This window comes from Pseudoliparis swirei, chromosome 17 (genome assembly GCF_029220125.1).
Source record: "Pseudoliparis swirei isolate HS2019 ecotype Mariana Trench chromosome 17, NWPU_hadal_v1, whole genome shotgun sequence".
NCBI lineage: Eukaryota > Metazoa > Chordata > Actinopteri > Perciformes > Liparidae > Pseudoliparis > Pseudoliparis swirei.
Genome location: NC_079404.1, coordinates 1741968 through 1762138, shown reverse-complemented (window position 1 = coordinate 1762138; position 20171 = coordinate 1741968). Strand labels below are relative to the sequence as shown.

The 20171-nt window shown below is 46.6% G+C and overlaps 1 protein-coding gene across 1 annotated transcript; it reads left to right on the top strand.

Moving 5' to 3' along the window:
- Window positions 1-129: 129 nt before the first annotated feature.
- Window positions 130-17251, top strand: marchf5 (membrane-associated ring finger (C3HC4) 5). Its single transcript, XM_056436335.1, has 6 exons — window positions 130-517; window positions 7017-7219; window positions 11358-11488; window positions 13368-13551; window positions 14550-14716; window positions 15845-17251. The coding sequence occupies exons 1-6, from the start codon at window positions 474-476 to the stop codon at window positions 15959-15961; spliced, it is 846 nt and encodes a 281-aa protein (XP_056292310.1). The 5' UTR covers window positions 130-473; the 3' UTR covers window positions 15962-17251.
- Window positions 17252-20171: the final 2920 nt, after the last annotated feature.

Here is a 20171-nt window from a genome sequence, read left to right as displayed (position 1 = left end):
TCTACCGAGTGCCCGTTCTAGTTTGATATGTTGTGTTGCCCATAAGAGGGTGGGAAGCGTTGTGAAAACTACATTTCCCTTATTTGCGGCGCCGTCCTCGGGTTTTGATGACGCGCATGCGCAGAGCGGTGCTAGCTGACGTCGACTCGGAGACGGCCGGCTAATGGGGTCAAGCGGACGCGCCGGTGCGACAACACGAGACCGCCAAAAGGGGGATTTGTTGTTTTCCGGAACTTGTGTATCGGTCGCAGACGCACGGACTCGTTTAATGCGTAACGAGCGGCTCGCGTGGAGCCGACGCCGCCGAATTAACACAGAGGCCCGTATGTAGCTAACTAGCTTAGCATAGGTAGTTAGCTTGTTAGCTCCGCGGCACATCGATAAGGAGGCTCGTTTTCGTTCATGTTTCATTTGTAACGCAGTCCGTCTGCTCCGCCAAACGACCCCGTGCGTGCTGCCTTCACCCCACGACAATGGCCGAGCAGGATGCTGGGGCCATGGAGCAGAACTCGGACAGGTGAGTTTTAAGTTGAATGCTAACGTGCTAACTGATGCTACATTGCTGGACGTAAAAATCACTACGATTGATCGATTTGGGAGAAGGGAGGGGGGGTCGTTTTTGTCCAAATGTCCAGACTCGCACTGACTTGATATATATAACTATATATATATATATAGTTCATGCCGACTGTCTGCATGAACGTTAGTGAACGGTTAGCCTCGGACGTCCTCCCCCTGTCATCGGGTGAATGACGTCACTGGGGATGTTCATAACGTTGGCTGCACGTCATAAATATGAGCATGCATGATGCTTAACACATGTATGTACACACGACACACCTTCAACTCTGCACATAAGCTAACGACAGAGTTTCATCTGCTCCTCCTAAACATTTAGCCCTCATAAGTATTGACCTTAAGTCGGAAGCTGCATCCAGTAAGATTTATGAATATTATTATATTACATTTTGGCTGACGCTTTTATCCAAAGCGACTTACAATCATGTTACTTTCATACACCGCAGACACAGCAATTCAGGGTTTTAGTGTCTTGCTCAAGGAGACATGGTCGAGGGCGGGGATTGAACCGCCATCGCTGACCCACAGTCGCCCAGGTCACGCTTACAGTTTATCTTACGTTACATGAGACTTTAAATTATGGAAAACATGGTATGTAAATGCATACAGTCACCGGTTATTTGATAAGATGTCTGAATTGTGTGTATGAACAAAGGTGTAATTTATCTACACTTAACTGGAAGGACAAACACACGGCAATGGACTGAACTGTGAGGTGGTGAAGGGGGAAATCAAGCATCACACACCTGATAAACATGAAGCTCCATGGGGATAGATGTTATGGAAATATATACTAACTAGAACGGGCACTCGGTAGAGCGCATACCTTCACATATCACAAGATGGGGCATTGAATTATGAACATTTTGGCATTAGTTGCCAATTGGATACAAATTTACCGTGCTATGGTAAAAAGAAGATGTTGACCTTTTCATGACCTTGACATTTGACCAAAATCTAATCAAATGGTCCCCGGATAATAACCAATCATCCCACCAAATTTCATGCGATTCGGTTTAATACTTTTTGAGTTATGCGAGTAACACGCATATAAATAAATAAATACACGGCGATCACAACATAACCTTCCACATTTTCAATGCAAAGGTAATAATCCATTTAATATATATATATATATATATATATATATAGTGCTATTTAATGTACCCAAAGACACTTTACATGTTACATTTCATACACTAGACACAGCGAGCAATTCAGGGTTAAATGTCTTGCTCAAGGACACATCGACTAGGGCGGGGATTGAACCACCAACCCCCTGATTGATAGACGGCCCTGCTGACCACCGACCCACAGGCGCCCCAAAGACACGAGAGCGGTCTGCAAAAAAACAAATATAACGTTGGGTAGAAATAAGGTTGAATGACACTTCATTGAAGGTGTTTAGCTTTTCATCACGCTGTCAAACAGTCTGTCACAGCTGACCAGTACACACACACACACACACACACACACACACACACACACACACACACGTGAATCCATTTTAAAGCCCTCAGAAAGTGTTGCAGTGGCAGGTTTCCAGCTGACGTAAGGAGTTGAGACATGATGTCGGACAACATTCTGGCCGGATGGAGCTTGACAGAATGCAGCGCTGCAGGTTTAAAGGCCTCCTGTGAGGATCTGTCGGTTCACACCGTTCTCTCTGCGCATCACAGTCAACCCAGTTGAATTATACTGGTGTGAATTCAAAGAGCGTATCCTGGTCTAATCGTTGGGTCCGACCACCCGAGGCTAACTCGGAGCGGAGCAGTCGGCGCGTCTCGTGGTCGGGGGCCCGCCGTCATGAAACTCAAAGTTAGCAAAGCCGGAGAAACAGAAAGTTCTAACCGACCGAGGCGAAGCTGAAGATCATTGGACGTGTTTTTGAGCGTTTTAAATTCAATTGCTGTCGGAACATTTCCTGCGTTACACTTTTTTCTGGTATTTAATTGATTTTATTGTAATTAAATAATGCAGAACGCAGATTATTCTATATAGTTGTGTGAAGAAGTTAAATTAAATGCGTCTCCATTTCCCTCATTAGATGAGATGTTCCTGTATTCGTCCCACAGGGGGACACGTCAGGATCACATTAGAGCATGAATACAAAATACAACAGAATAACAACTAAATATACAGAGGAAACAAAATATACACACAAGGTAGTTCCCAAAGTGAATTTACAGCAGGTTAAAGTGTCCATGAAAATAAAGTGTATCTATATATAAGTATATATATACTAGGTCATGATAACTTATTAGAGTCAAAGGTAATATCCGATATTGCATCCCCTTCACGCCGCCCTGTTCACGCCGCCCTGTTCACGCCGCCCTGTTCACGCCGCTCTGTTCACGCCGCCCTGTTCACGCCGCCCTGTTCACGCCGCTCTGTTCACGCCGCTCTGTTCACGCCGCCCTGTTCACGCCGCCCTGTTCACGCCGCCCTGTTCACGCCGCCCTGTTCACGCCGCCCTGTTCACGCCGCCCTGTTCACGCCGCCCTGTTCACGCCGCCCTGTTCACGCCGCCCTGTTCACGCCGCCCTGTTCACGCCGCCCTGTTCACGCCGCCCTGTTCACGCCGCTCTGTTCACGCCGCCCTGTTCACGCCGCCCTGTTCACGCCGCTCTGTTCACGCCGCTCTGTTCACGCCGCCCTGTTCACGCCGCTCTGTTCACGCCGCTCTGTTCACGCCGCCCTGTTCACGCCGCTCTGTTCACGCCGCTCTGTTCACGCCGCTCTGTTCACGCCGCCCTGTTCACGCCGCTCTGTTCACGCCGCCCTGTTCACGCCGCTCTGTTCACGCCGCCCTGTTGTTGTCGTGTATTGCGCAACACTAAGGACACCCTGCTAGTTTGTGGTAAATACCAACGGCTCCATCACATTAACTCTGGTAGTTGTGGATTTCTAGGCGTCTCCTTGACTAAGAATTCACATTTTAATCTGTTTGTTCAACTCTTCTACATTTTTATTTTTTCCTTGGTGCTCATTGATCTCCTGTCGATGCGTCCTATAAAGAAATAAAAAACGACAAAGTGTGTGTGTGTGTGTGTGACTATTCAGAGTGCTGAAACGCCCCTAACCCGTTATTTGAATATCTTTGTGCACCAAGTCCTCTGCCTCACATGCTGAGGAACCTCCAGGTTCCCCAGTCATGTGACCTGTATCTCCTTCCCCGCGTTGGTGTGACTTCCCCACACAGCGCTGCCTTTTCTTAGACTGTTAAAATGACGTTCTCTGCTGAGGCGTGAATAAATAAATAAAGCATAATTCACTCGCGCGCAGCTCGCTGTGGGTGCAGGTTTCCCAGCAGTCAGTGAGGAGGAAGTGAATTAAAGCTCCAGTTTGCCTGTTTGAACAGGTGAATAAGTGGCAGAGACTCTGGTCACTTTGCTTCAGGCTCCTCGCCATCACCAGATCTCATGTTCTTGAAAAGGAAATGTTTATGGACACCTTGCAGACCTCGCCAAGCAGTAACTGGGGGCATTGTGTCCTCTGTGTGTGTGTGTGTGTGTGTGTGTGTGTCCTGTGTGTCCTCTGTGTGTGGTTGCATTTGTTGGCATTATCTGTTGCTAGACGTAAGCCTCATTTTCTTTTTATCGTGTACACTACCGTTCAAAAGTTTGTGCTCACACAGATAATTTGGTGTTTTCCATGAAAACTCACTTTTATTTATCAAATGAATATAAAAATGTATATAAAATATATTCACGGTTAAATATAATGATTTTTATAGGAAATATTAATGTCGTTCTTGTGGCTCAAAGGAAGGCCAGTTTTATAGCTTCTCTCAGCAGCATAACTGTTTTCAGCTGCGCTCACATAAAAAGGGTTTAAAGGGTTTACTACCCCTCCGCTAGTCTTCTAAGGCGATAACACAATGTACCATCAGAACACTGGAGATGGGCCTCTACACACCTCTGGAGAGACTTCATTATCCAGAGAATAGTCATTTACACTTTAACTATGTAGAGAGAGGATTTATGATCAATTTAGTTATCTTAATTTAAGAATAAGGATATTTCTAAGTGACGGTAGTGTACACACGTGTTGTAAATGTGTTTTGTGGACACATTGCGCAATACGCCGGGACCCTTTTGCCATGTGCAGCTTATCTTTCTCGACTGTTCTGCTGAACCCGGTCAGGGCGACGCGGCGAGCTGCAGATTAAGGTTTCTCCTGGAGGATAGCGTTTCGGGCTGCGGTCACGCTGCAGGCCGGGTTACCGGAACAGGAGCGCTGGCTTTTGTTCTCCTGTGGCGACGTCCGTCCGCTTTGCATCGTCGTGTTTTAGAGCCGCCTCACTTTCAATATCTGTGCTGTAGGAAATGACCAAATCGTGCCTGTTGTTTTTCTTTCTTCTGTTTAGCGGCGCAGGAATATACGTAATGTGCGCCGCGTGTCGAGTCGGCGTGCCCGTTTCCGTGGGACTCGTAACTCACGGCCCGTCCCGGTCCGTCAGCCGGCCGCGTCACCTGAGCGCCTCGACCCCGAGCCTCCTCTCCTGCATCGCCATGTTTTATTCAGCGCCAGGAGAGTATTGGAAAATCATCCATTGCAGGCAGGCGGGCAGCAACCCGAGCGAATGATCCAAGGAGAGCCGCCCTCTGCGCCCCGTGGGCCCGGTAACGGAGCACGCCGAGGCCTCCGTGTGCTGACAGGAGCCCACAGATTTGACATGCATTATTCAACTGTGTGGGGGGGCAGGACTGTAAAAATATACCTGGTAAACTGGATTCACTGAGCTAATGGCCGAATCACTGGCAAATATCTTCACGGTTAGTCGGTAAACCTACCGGAGCTTCCCCCCCCCCCCATAAAACACATTTATGGGCGATGGGACGTTCTACATTCTGGTTAGTGTGAATCGGGACTGAAGCTGTGGTTCATACCACAGTTAGACATTTCCTACTTCCTAGTGAGAGTGAGAAAGCGACGGGTTTCCTCCATTCCAGGCATTCCACAGTAAACCCTGTCGGAGAGGAGATGAGTTGGGCCCGCTTTAAACCAGCCTGGAACCACTGGGATGGAATACACCTTCACCTGTGATGTGTACTGATGGGGCTGATGTATGCATATACATAATTACATATATATAATTATATATATAATTGTGTGTGTATATATATTTATATCATTTTATATATATATCATTATATATATAAGTGTGTGTATATATATTTATATAATTATATATATATTTATATAACTATATATAATTTTATATATATATATAATTATATATTTATTTTTAATTATATAAATATATAATTATATACATAGATATATAAATATAGAATTATTTGTTTACAGAATTGACAATATGAATGGAAATCAAAATATACATCATCATACCCAGAGGGGATGAAAGAAAACGCCTCTCTATTGTCACCACTCATTGAAATAATGGCTTCTGTGTGTGTGTGTGTGTGTTTTTGTGTCGACTAATGATTGTTTCATCCCTCCAGTGAAATGCCAACTGTTCAAGGGTCGGCGTGATTCTGAAAGTGAGAAGCTAAATGTCACGAGCGTGTAGTCGGGCTGTAAACGGGTCAACGGCAGCGGCCAATCGGCTTCTGGGCGGGTCGCCAGGCAACAAGCCACTCCCACGCAAAACTCGATGTGAATTCGACTTAAAGGAAAATCTTGAGCTGGTTCTTCTTCCTCCATTCCCACAATGACCCGCTGTGTGTTTGGATCCATGCTGCCCCGTGGTCGTGGTTGGCTGTAACCTCCGACTATTTTCAAGTGTGAAGCGGCTAGAATCAGAACGTCTCTGGTTCGTGTTCCCGAGCGACGCCGCGGGGCACTGAAGCCTCCACAGATGATGAATTATAGAAAAGCAATAATCAGTGGGAGATGTAGGGTCAGGGGACCCGGGCATCGGGTTACCTCCACAGATGTTCAACTGACATGGAGTATTGTTCCCAAAAGAAGTCAATTCATTATTAATTAATTAATTGGGCGATGGCCCAAACATCCCACGACTCCGTCTGGACCGTCTCTACCATGTGGGAAGAGGAAGGAGGGATGTGTTTGGGATGCTTGGCGGGAGAGGAGGTTAAGATACGGATTGGCTCGAGTCCAGAACGAGGGATTTGTCTGGATGACACACTCACACTCACACACACACCGACACACACACACCCTTCACCCTCCTAAAATATAAATGTAGTTGCTTTGGGGAGCTTGGGTTTCTTTTTTAGGGGGGGGGGGGGTGGAGGTGATGTGGGATTTAATCCACCACTAAAACAAATTCTGACTCATTTAGAAAATCTACAGCCTTTTATTTAATGTTTGTGTTATCAGGGCCTGTGTGTGTGTGTGTGTCATTGTCCTAACCCCCGTGTGTGTGTGTGTGTGTGTGTGTCATTGTCCTAACCCCCCGTGTGTGTGTGTGTCATTGTCCTAACCCCCGTGTGTGTGTGTGTTCCTAGGAGCTGCTGGGTGTGCTTCGCCACCGATGAGGACGACCGCGCGGCCGAGTGGGTCCGGCCGTGCCGGTGCCGCGGCTCCACCAAGTGGGTCCACCAGGCCTGCCTGCAGCGCTGGGTGGACGAGAAGCAGCGCGGCAACAGCACGGCGCGCGTGGCCTGCCCACAATGCAACGCCGAGTACCTCATCGTGTTCCCCAAGCTGGGTGGGTGGAGACCTCTGAGTACCTGGTGTGACCTCTGAGTACCTGGTGTGACCTCTGAGTACCTGGTGTGACCTCTGAGTACCTGGTGTGACCTGAGTACCTGGTGTGACCTCTGAGTACCTGGTGTGACCTCTGAGTACCTGGTGTGACCTCTGAGTACCTGGTGTGACCTCTGAGTACCTGGTGTGACCTCTGAGTACCTGGTGTGACCTGAGTACCTGGTGTGACCTCTGAGTACCTGGTGTGACCTCTGAGTACCTGGTGTGACCTCTGAGTACCTGGTGTGACATCTGAGTACCTGGTGTGACCTCTGAGTACCTGGTGTGACCTCTGAGTACCTGGTGTGACATCTGAGTACCTGGTGTGACCTCTGAGTACCTGGTGTGACCTCCTGAATAAGACTATTAGGCTGTTAGTGTTTTTTTGAGTTTTTGAACAAAAATCACACAATCATATTACATTTTATTCAGATTTCTTTGTGGTTTTTTATTATATATATATTTTAAATGATTATAACTTATTTCTTAGTTTTTTTAAATAATTGAAAATGATATTCATTGATTTTTTGTGTGTGAACCTAGTATAGGCAGTACAGATCGGACACACGACAAATAATTACATAAAAACGCTATTAAATGATCATAATTGTGGGGCATGTGTCGCCCCTCTCGTGACATCAGGGGCAGCGTTATGTTTCTTCGGGCCGTGTTGACCTTTGCCCTCCTGTGTTCCACGCTGGTGAAGCTTTCTGTGGTCTGGAGTTCAATCGGGAAACGTTGAGTTTCACGGACCTGAAGCTCGTTCCTCAGCTCTGAAGCTGGAGGCCGACCCGCGTACGCTGCTGCTGCCATAGCAACGCTTACGGTCTCACCCGCCGTCGCATTCCAGTTGAATTGTGGGTAATGAGAGCGAGTTTTTGACCTGGAAGGACAGAACAGACGATATCTCTGGTTCTGCTGCTGTCGGTTGTGACTGCCGATGTTTTAGGACGATCTGGAGTGTGAGGCGGAAAAATAACTAAAATAAATTAGCTTTCCAACTCGCGCTTTTGAGATGTAATCCGTCTCTTGTTGCGACCACGCCGTCGCCACTGAAGCGGCGCTCCAAAGCGCCGCCGCCCGTCTCCAAAGCTGAGAGTCATTCGGTTTGTCGTGCCTGATGTTTGTTTATTTACTCCTGAACACTCTGGTGCAGGGTCACGACTTCCTCTTCACGAGGAACAGAAGGACGCCTCGAGTCGGAGTGACGGGGCTCCGACTGCTCCCAAACAAACCGGCTGCACGCCACGCACCAGAGCCGCCTCCCCCTTTCCCATCTCCCAGTCCTCGCGCTCGCCTCAGTGGTCCGTACGGGAGCTCCGCCCCGCTTGACGCTCCTCGCTGCTCGCGGCCCTGCTGCCGTCTCTCTTGGTTAACGTCAGGGCGTTCACCTCCATGAGCACCCGGCACACACCTTCAACCAACATGGACGACAGGAGGCACTCTGGTGACACTGGATCTGACTCACGGAGCGCGACTATGGCCCTTTAACCGCTTTCTGTTCATAGAACTTGTGTTTGACAACGGGAGTGAGGACAGAGTGAGGACGCTCTAGACGAGGACTCTGAGCCGCTCGCTAAAGGGAGGAGAAGGTCGCTACTTCCCAGCCACCACAGGAATCTAATTATACAAATATTACACTCATAATATCCGTGTGGTTTGATATTTATCTGGATTTTTGACGTTAATTCAGAATTTAAACGGAACAGAGAGACATGCAACACCTCCTTCAAGTGTCCCCGTTTCAGAAGCTCACGACGACGGGTATCGGGTGTCGGTTAACGTCTCGGTGTGAAGAGGAAGTTAAATCCTGGTGAGCCGTTGGCCTCATGGCCACCAAAAGGCTTTGTACGTGTAATCTCGGACCCAGCGGTACCACCAGAGCTCGAGTAGCGTTGGCCCCGGCAAACCTTTTCTTTGTCTGGTTAATTTCTTGATTAACTGACTTGTTCCATTTCTATCCGGTGCAAAAGCCAGAATAACTGAAGTCGAGTGACTTTCAGCTGGCGTGTTCTGAAAACCCAAAAAGGTGAAAGCCGTGCAGCGATGCCTGGATGTGTGAGGGGAGCACTCCCCGTGTCTTAACCGCAGCGTCGTCACCACGCCCGTCTGACGGTGGCATCCCGTCTCCTTTAGGCGACAGGACGCTCCTCAGACGGGAGCGCATGCAAAGAGCTGCGTTCCGATTTACATGCCGGCCGCCGGGGGTCAGACGGCATTTGCAAAAGTCACGACGTGCGTTCCCCCGAGGCCCAAAGAGACGAGCTTCGCCTCGTTGATACACGGGGCTTTAGCTCAGTGGGGTAAGAGGGCCGTCCTGCAACCGCAGGGTTGTGGGTTCGATCCCCGCTCTCCCCATTAGTTGCAAGTCGAAGTGTCCTTGAGCAAGGCACTGAACCCCCAGTTGCTTCCCGGGCGCTTCACCGCAGCCCACTGCTCCTTAATAACTAAGGATGGGTTAAATGCAGAGAACTAATTTCCCCTTGGGGATTAATAAAAGTGTATATTCTATATTCTATTCACGATGAGTCCCTCAGCTGCCTGCAGAGCGCCGCGGCTCTCCGCCCTCTGAGCCGCGGTGGGATCGGTGCCGCGGGAGGAGTTCCCGTCTCCGGCAGCAGGGGGCGCTGCTGAGGCGGGAGGAGCAGCGTCTTGTTTCACTGCGTCGCTGCTGCAGTGGTCCTCTCCCCCTCGGTCGTCCTCTTATACGATACCTTTACGACGCGCTCCCTGCGTATCGGGTTCTGTTTTAGAAAAAACTTTTAAAAGCTCCAGTGTTTTTGTTTCGAATATAATTTTAGTGGCACGAGCCGCGGCTTTAATTAGCCCTCCGAATCATAGCAATTGTGCACGCGGGACGACTGCGCTCTGATTGGCCGACGGAGACGAGGATCACAGTTTGGAAGCTGTGGTTATTTTCTACTCGCAGCTTAAAGGGCATTCCTCATGTCTGGCTCCTGGGGGGGGGGGGCACAGATCACCTTTTCTATTAACCCCGGTTTTGATTATTTTTAGGCTCAGAAGACGACAACGACGCGGCGCTCGGTGCCGCAGAGCCAACGGCGGCACACCGAGCCAACGTGGCCGGCAGTAAAACTCTGAGGGCGCCGTGTCCTTGCCTCCCCACTTTTTATTTTAAGAGAGAGAGAGAGAGAGTAAACAAGCCAGCTGGAACAGTGTGCCAGCATGTGTGCCGTGCCCACTCCGGAGGAATTGAACTTTCACTCTCCCCCGCCCCCCCCCCTCCCTCACACACACACACACACACACACTTCCTTCTTTTTAAAAAGATTATCTTAACTATGGATTCTGCTGAAATGAATCGCTCGGCTCTCCGTCCTGCCGGCCCGGTTTGGGCGACCCGGTTGGTTCCGTCTGGCGGGGCGGCGCCGCAACGCTGAGCCAGCGAGGACGAGAAACCAATGATGTCATCAAAATGTGTCGTCTTTTTAAAATGAGAGATCAATCCGGCCGCTTGAAAACAGGTGCAGTGAAAATGAGCTCTGGGAAGCGTCAGAGAGAGAGAGAGAGAGAGGGAGAGAGAGAGAGAGGGAGAGAGAGAGAGAGAGGGCGGGAGAGAGAGGGAGAGAGAGAGAGAGACTCAGGCCAACAGTGGCCGACTTGTGGAGCTCTCGCGGGTCGCCGGCCTCACGGCGGCCAAACAGTTTGACTTGTGTGGAAAGATCCCCAAAAATACCAAAGCAGGCTTATTTTAGAACGGCGCTGTCCTTTTTTTTTTTCTACACTCGAGGTGTGTGTGTGTCTAGGTGTGTGTGTGTGTGTGTGTCTTCCCTGCGCAAACTCGTGAGAACACATCCGCTCCAGTATTTGCATTAAATGCGTCTCATTTGAATCTGGAATGTGATGTTTTTTTAAAGTCCTGCGTTCACAGAGAACGGTGACTCTGCGTTTTCTTCCTTTGATTCTCTTTACGGCTTCATTTCACGACTTTAAAAGAGGGTCAACATGAGCGGTAACAGAGCCACACAACCAAAACAACCCTGGGATGTAAATCAAGGTTGTTGTCTAGTTCTGGGGGTCTGGGTGTGTTTGGCTCTGCGGTGCTGATGCATAACGAGCCGGTTCTGTTGCTCCTCCAGGGCCTGTGGTCTACGTGCTGGACCTGGCCGACCGGCTCATCTCTAAGGCCGGCCCCTTCGCCGCCGCCGGCATCATGGTGGGCTCCATATACTGGACCGCCGTCACCTACGGAGCCGTCACCGTCATGCAGGTGAGAGAGAGGCTCTTCATAACAATTTGGACATTGTCCATTTATTTTGTAAAACTGCTAATATAATACATGTTGTTAGTTCTGGTCCAATCACAGCAGAGGAGGACATGGACATATTATTTAGGGGGCAGTCACCCCCCCCACACACACACACACACACACTGACTGAACTCCAGGGCATTAAAAAATAAATTTGGGGCACTTTTTGAAACTTGTGAAATATCATTTAACCTTTGTTAAAAAATAATAAATATACTCATTTAGGCTCAAAAGATATGAGCTATTGTCAGAAAAATGGAAATAATAAGACTGAGACAATAATAAGACTATTAGACAATAATAAGACTATTAGACAACAATAAGACTCAGTGCGGTTACATGCAATCGAATTATTGGCTTAGTCGGACTGAAATCGAATCATCCGTTTCATGTAAGCACCTTAGTCGGACTATGTGCGGTCCGACTTCGGTCCGATTAACACCCCTGGATAGCTCTGTCCGATCCAGTTGATAATTCGACTCTCGCGGCATGTAACTCTGAATTCGATTCGGAACTGGACTTTGCGTCTTTGCGCATGCTCGAGATCCCGCCGCCTCCTCCCTCCCTCCCATGTCGTGACCCGGAAGTCGAAAGAGACGATAAATTAAATTCTCCGTGTACCTTCGGCGACGGCGTCTTCTCTCCGTTATCAACTCAGCCAATCGCGCCATTTGCATTCGCTGTACTCCTATGAACACCATGGAAGAATAGCAGAGGGATGTAGCTTCGCCTCGCTCTCTGTTCGCCATCTTTCTAGAAATGTTGTTGTTGGTGGTGGTGAAGAGGTCAAGCGGAAATGGCTGTATCACCACGAGTTGTCATGAAAACAGCGCCGCCTATCGTATCGGATATGACATGCTTTCAAAGGCCAATGATTCTAATCACTCACTGCCATGTATATTGGGATAACAGCAGATCCCCCAAAAGAGAGCAGAGTCCGACTAAAGCAAGATTAGAATTATACCATCATGTAAACGCACTGACTATTAGACAACAATAAGACTATTAGGTAATAATAAGACTATTAAGCAGTAGTCTACAGATTTAAAGTTTTTTGTTTTTTTTGAATAAAAAACAAACGAAACAGACATTTATATAACATTTTATTATTTGTGGTTATTTATTGTTACATTTTTTTTAAACAACTAATAACATCCATCCATCCATTATCAATACCGCTTATCCTCATTAGGGTCGCGGGGGCGCTGGAGCCGATCCCAGCTGACAGGGCGAAGGCAGGGGACACCCTGGACAGGTCCCAGTCCATCGAGGGCACAGAGACATACAACCATTCACACCTATGGGCAATTTAGACATCAATTAACCTGCAGCATGTCTTTGGACTGTGGGAGGGAACCCACGCTGCCACGGGGAGAACATGCAAACTCCCAACAGAGGGGAGTTAATAACACAGTTATTAACAGAAGTTAAGGCACAGAAATTCTCTGGGATTGAAGCACCAAATGATCACAGGCATACTTTCACACACCTTGCACATTCCTGAAATGCTCTCAGCTACTCAAACAAATCTAAAACTATAGTGTAGAAAACATGCAGTAACATAACATGCAAATGTGGGAGAAGCAAAGAACTCCGTAAGATTTACTTCCTTGTCTAATAACAATTAGATCTTATTTTTTGCTGAAGTCACTCAGTCGAGAAGCGTCCATTCGGTTCTTCACGCAACATGGCGGCCAAAATCCAAACGTGGCGTGTCGACTGAAGTTAACTGATCATAGCGAGGAGGCGATGGCGGCTCTGTGGCCCCTCCCACTGGTATCGGGGGCAGCATTCTATTGGCCCTCGCCGCTCCGTGAGTGACCTCCCCTCCGCCCTGCAGGTGGTGGGCCACAAGGAGGGCCTGGACGTCATGGAGCGGGCCGACCCGCTGTTCCTGCTCATCGGCCTGCCCACCATCCCCGTCATGCTGATCCTCGGCAAGATGATCCGCTGGGAGGACTACGTCCTGCGCCTGTGGAGGAAGTACTCCAGCAAGCTGCAGATCCTCAGCAGCTTCTTCCCAGGTCAGGACACGCCGAGCGTTTACCTTCGTCTTCATCGCAGGGGAGGAGGAGAAGGGGAGGAGCTAGAGGACAGCCTCCGCTGCGGGGGAATGCTAAATCAACAAGGCGGCAATTTAACAGCTAAAAGAAGCTTTTGTTTTCAGATGTTATTTATATATATGTGTGTGTATATATATCTATATATTTATATGTATATAAATATATAGATATATAAATATATTTATACATATATATGTATATATTCATACATACAGGACTGTCTCAGAAAATTAGAATATTGTGATAAAGTTCTTTATTTTCTGTAATGCAATTAAAAAAACAAAAATGTCATGCATTCTGGATTCATTACAAATCAACTGAAATATTGCAAGCCTTTTATTCTTTTAATATTGCTGATTATGGCTTACAGCTTAAGAAAACTCAAATATCCTATCTCTAAATATTAGAATATCATGAAAAAGTATACTAGTAGGGTATTAAACAAATCACTTGAATCGTCTAATTAACTCGAAACACCTGGAAACACATTTTCAAATGTTTGATTTTGTTTTGCTGTTATAAATCTTTTTTTTTTACTTTGTCTGAGGAAATATTCAAATTTTATGAGATAGGATTTTAGTTTTCTTAAGCTGTAAGCCATAATCAGCAATATTAAAAGAATAAAAGGCTTGCAATATTTCAGTTGATTTGTAATGAATCCAGAATGCATGACATTTTTGTTTTTTTAATTGCATTACAGAAAATAAAGAACTTTATCACAATATTCTAATTTTCTGAGAGTCCTGTATATATGTATATATTCATATATACATATATATGTATATATTCATGTATGTATATATATATATGTATGTGTGTCTATATGTATTTATATATATGTATGTGTATATATGTATTTATATATATATATATGTGTGTGTGTGTGTGTGTGTGTATATATATTTAGATACTAAACACACACCTCACCCGGCTCCCTGCCGCTCTCCCTCTCTCTGCAGGGATTGGCTGCCCAGTGCCTCGCATCCCGGCGGAGGCCAGCCCCCTGGCCGACCACGTGTCCGCCACGCGCATCCTGTGCGGCGCCCTGGTCTTCCCCACCATCGCCACCATCGTGGGGAAGCTCATGTTCAGCAGCGTCAACTCCAACCTGCAGAGGACCATCCTGGTGGGTTCACACACCGGCTGTCTGTCGCTTCATGACGAGTCACGAGTCACACCTGTAGCCGCTGCTTGTTTTAATGACGAGTCATGAGTCACACCTGTAGCTGCTGCTTGTTTTAATGACGAGTCATGAGTCACACCTGTAGCTGCTGCTTGTTTTAATGACGAGTCATGAGTCACACCTGTAGCTGCTGCTTCTTTTAATGACGAGTCATGAGACACCTGTCGCTGCTGCTTGTTTTAATGACGAGTCATGAGTCACACCTGTAGCTGCTGCTTGTTTTAATGACGAGTCATGAGTCACACCTGTAGCTGATGCTTCTTTTAATGATGAGTCATGAGTCACACCTGTAGCTGCTGCTTGTTTTAATGACGAGTCATGAGACACCTGTCGCTGCTGCTTGTTTTAATGACGAGTCATGAGTCACACCTGTAGCTGCTGCTTGTTTTAATGACGAGTCATGAGTCACACCTGTAGCTGCTGCTTCTTTTAATGATGAGTCATGAGTCACACCTGTAGCTGCTGCTTCTTTTAATGACGAGTCATGAGTCACACCTGTAGCTGCTGCTTGTTTTAATGACGAGTCATGAGTCACACCTGTAGCTGCTGCTTGTTTTAATGACGAGTCATGAGTCACACCTGTAGCTGCTGCTTGTTTTAATGACGAGTCACGAGTCACACCTGTAGCTGCTGCTTGGTTTAATGACGAGTCATGAGTCACACCTGTAGCTGCTGCTTGGTTTAATGATGAGTCATGACTGCAGCAGCTGCAGGTGTGACTCACAAGTCATCATTAAAACAACAAGCAGCAGCAGAGAGAAACCCCTAGTGGTGAGGATGAGACATGACATGTATTTGTTTCATACTTCTGCGCTGCAGGTGAACGCACCTTAACTAAAATGTTTATTCTGTTAATCTAAACTCTTGTCTCATTCATTTGAGTCATTTTAGGTGATATACTGAATGCTTTTGAATTCTCATTGTTAGTATGAATACGACATTTTATCACTTTTTTATGTTTTCACCGAGATTTCACAACATGTTTGGTCATGGACATTTGGTTTAAAGTCCTGGACACCCATTGGTCGACACGTGGACGACCCCTGACCCTGTGTGTTTGTGTTGCTTCAGGGAGGCATCGCCTTCGTGGCCATCAAGGGGGCGTTCAAGGTCTACTTCAAGCAGCAGCAGTACCAGAGGCAAGCCCACCGCAAGATCCTCAACTTCCCCGAGCAGGAGGAGGCCTGAGGAGGACGGACCAACCACACACACACCTCACACACACACCTCACACACACACCTCACACACAACTGGTGAACTAGAGGCCAGGAAGTGCTTGCGAGATGGACTTGCGATCGGCGACGCCCCCTTTACCTCTGACTCCTCCTCCTCGCCTTGTTTTTATGGAGGGACATTCAAGCGACGGCGTCTTCGCCGCCGCCATCCTTTATTTTATAAGCTCCCGATGCTTCGTGAAGACGAGTCAGACCTGTGGACCCACAATGGAGCTTGTTTTCGCGCACACACACACACACACATATACACACACACACACACAGGCTGTGTCTTTCTGGTGATCTGTAACACTTGTTGTAAACTTACTGTGTTTTAAACAAACCGATGCGGGGCATGTGTAATTAGAAAGTTTTATAATAATAATAATAATAATTAAATGATTGTTTTATATGGTTATTTTGCAGATCGGACCCCTTTGCCAAAGCTCGGGGGTCCACGTTTTTCCGCGTGTAGAATGTATTACTGACGCCGACCACACGGCGACATCCACACCCTCTGTGCGTTGCTCAAAGGCCTCTCGGCAGTGTTTACCTTGTCGCAGCTTCAGCTCCCGTTTCCCCAAACGTGTTCTGTGTGCTCACCAAACGAAGCCGCAGGTCTGGTCGAGCCTGTTGCCGTGACGACACCGGCCGGATGTATAACGTGGAGGCTTCTTTTTTTCTTTTGTTTTTGGACTGTCGAAGCATCTCAAAAGTTTTTGCTGAAGCCCGACGGTTCAGTCGAGCTGAAGCTCCACGTTGTTTTTTATTCCGGGGGGGAAAAAATGTAAAGATTCATTTCAGCCAAATGATGAAATCTATTGTTTTATCACTTATAAATCTTTCTGTGCAGATAGTTTGTTGCCCAGGTTTTCTGTTCGTATTCCTGCCGATGCCTCGCTGGCCTTAGAATGAAAGGGGACATCGTTTGAATTACGTCCCTACAAAATAAGAGCGTTTGGGGCTGCGGTGGAAATCCTAAAACCCTGAACAATGCAACACTATCTGCACAGGAGCAATGTGGGAACGTTTTGTTTTTGAAGTGTCCCTGAACACACCGCCACACGGCGGCTATAAGTTTAATTTTTATTCACGACGTGATGAACAATGAGCCCCAGCTTTTTGTTTTCTCCCTCAAACCCGTGAGCGCACAACGACGTGGCGTGTGCAACCCTCACGTGATCTACACGCCGCCAAAAGAGACGTCCGACATTTAGAGTTCTACGCTATGAGTTCTGTGAATAAATGTATTTTTCCAATGAGGTGGAGCGTTTCATTTAAATACACACATGAATGTTTGAGGCTTCTCACTGCCGTCTAGTCTGGAACAACTAGTGTCAATAGTCACTCACATGATTCATATATATATATTTTATCTATGTTTTACGTATATATATATATAAATTCTATTTATATTATATATAATTTGTATCTATATAATATGTATATATATATAATATATTCTTGATCAAAATGGTAAATAACGATTGTTTTTAAAAGTATTTTGTTTATCTGGTGTTCTCCACAGAGCTGGCCACCTTATTTCTACAGTAGCCCATGAGGAACAAACTAAACTCCGCCTCCTGGTGCTAGCCAATCGCATTTCTACCATTTCGTGTCTGCAGTATGCACCCTCACCACTAGTGGGCGCCAACCCGCCCCTAACCGCTGAAACAGTTTTTAGAGGCGTAAATGTCTCGTGTTTTAGAAGTACGCTATTCTTACTGAAGGTTATTTATGATGGTGTGTTGGCACCACATTCAAATGTTTGAATCTTTGTATACAAATAAATACATGATAGTGGATTAGTGAGGATTAAAATAAATGTTTAAAATATGTAACATGCAAAGTCCATGTAAATTTTTTCTCAGATTCACTTCCATATAAATTAATTTCATGCAAAATAGAACTGCTATTTAAAGCTATTTCAGCTGTTAAATTGGGTGTATATATATATGTATATATATTTTAGGCTGATGGTTACTGTATGTGGGCCTCTTATGTGCAACACGCTCAATTATTGATAACCATTTGAGAGTCGATCAATAATTGATCTCATCCTGCTGATTTAACATCTTAAGGATATGGTTTAGCAGCGATGTGGAAAGTTATCCCGTCAGGAGTCTGGATGATGCAAAAGAGTTCCTTCCACACGATGCCTCTGATTCATTATGGATGAGAGGTGGACTGTGTGTGTTGACGCAAACAAAGATCTTTATATATAACGTTGTTCATGTGAGAGTGAACACTTTCATTATAGCGGCTGAGGAGATCAACAGCTACGTGACACATCTGTCCTCTCCTCGTTGGTTTGCAAATAGATTATCACTTAATGACGTTTACATCTTGACGTTCAGAATTTGCAAGAGGCTGCGAATTATAATTGTAATTTTTTTTATTTTGTAATTGTCTGAAACTTTGTTTCATGTGCTTATCTTGATCAGGACACTCTTGTAAAGAAGATTTTTAATCTCAATGAGGCTTTTCCTCGTTAAATAATTTTGTATAATACAAAAATATTATCTATATGAATTGTATATTGATTTGTGTTGTTGAGAGAGAGAGAGAGAGCGAGAGAGAGAGATGTAAAATGTGTGTTGTTGAACTCAAGTTAGTAGTCAATCGTGTGTCAAGCTTTTTGGTCCCATTCGTTTCCCGTAGTTTTGCCTCCCGGGTCTCCGGTTGCCTAGTAACGCTTCCCGAGTAACGTTTCCTAACGTCAAACACGGTGGCTCTATCCAGCGGGTTACTTGTTTATTACAGACTTCAACAAGTGGCATATTGACGGTAACAAATGTAACGTGTTGCTTTTTCTAATGTTCAAACGGGTTTGACTAACGTAACAAGTTGTACACACCTGTAACTTTACCTTTGAGCGCGAACGACAGCCGTTAATTAGTTTTACGACCTGGCTAGCTAAACGTTCTAGCTTAACGTTCTAGCTTAACGTTCTCAAACAAACACGGCTTAACCGTTGGCGTAAACACACGAACTCCCGATAGTTGACGTTCTCTCGAGATGGACCGGGATATCCGTCAGTTTCTCACCCAGGCAACGGAGCGACAAGGTCTGTATTAAAGCAGAGCTGCCAACTTTTTTTTAAAACCTTGGAGTGAGATTTTGTCGGGGGTGACTAAAATGTTGCCGCGCACGCAGCCACACACGTTGGTGGCTCAAATATCAGGAAATTTGAATTAATGTGGCGTTGTCCCCATGTTGTCCCCATGTTGTCCCCATGTTGTCCCCATGTTGTCCCCATGTTGTCCCCATGTTGTACCGATGTTGTCCCCATGTTGTCCCCATGTTGTACCCATGTTGTCCCCATGTTGTCCCCATGTTGTACCCATGTTGTACCCATGTTGTCCCCATGTTGTCCCCATGTTGTCCTCATGTTGTACCCATGTTGTACCCATGTTGTCCTCATGTTGTCCCCATGTTGTCCCCATGTTGTCCCCATGTTGTACCCATGTTGTCCTCATGTTGTACCCATGTTGTACCCATGTTGTACCCATGTTGTCCCCATGTTGTCCTCATGTTGTACCCATGTTGTCCCCATGTTGTCCCCATGTTGTCCTCATGTTGTACCCATGTTGTCCCCATGTTGTCCCTATGTTGTACCCATGTTGTACCATGTTGTCCCCATGTTGTACCCATGTTGTACCCATGTTGTCCCCATGTTGTCCCCATGTTGTACCCATGTTGTCCCCATGTTGTCCCCATGTTGTACCCATGTTGTACCCATGTTGTCCCCATGTTGTCCCCATGTTGTACCCATGTTGTCCCCATGTTGTCCCATGTTGTACCCATGTTGTCCCATGTTGTACCCATGTTGTCCCATGTTGTCCCCATGTTGTACCCATGTTGTACCCATGTTGTACCCATGTTGTACCCATGTTGTACCCATGTTGTCCCCATGTTGTCCCATGTTGTACCCATGTTGTACCCATGTTGTCCCCATGTTGTACCCATGTTGTCCCATGTTGTCCCCATGTTGTCCTCATGTTGTACCCATGTTGTCCCCATGTTGTACCCATGTTGTCCCCATGTTGTACCCATGTTGTACCCATGTTGTACCCATGTTGTACCCATGTTGTCCCCATGTTGTCCCATGTTGTCCTCATGTTGTCCCCATGGTGTCCCCATGTTGTCCTCATGTTGTACCCATGTTGTCCCATGTTGTCCC

Bases quoted from the DNA above. Each gene is read 5' to 3' on its own strand.
- marchf5 (XM_056436335.1), top strand. From the start codon at position 474: ATGGCCGAGCAGGATGCTGGGGCCATGGAGCAGAACTCGGACAG. The intron at 11,489-13,367 runs GTGAGAGAGAGG...TCCGCCCTGCAG, and splicing joins GAGCCGTCACCGTCATGCAG to GTGGTGGGCCACAAGGAGGG. The intron at 13,552-14,549 runs GTCAGGACACGC...CTCTCTCTGCAG, and splicing joins CCTCAGCAGCTTCTTCCCAG to GGATTGGCTGCCCAGTGCCT.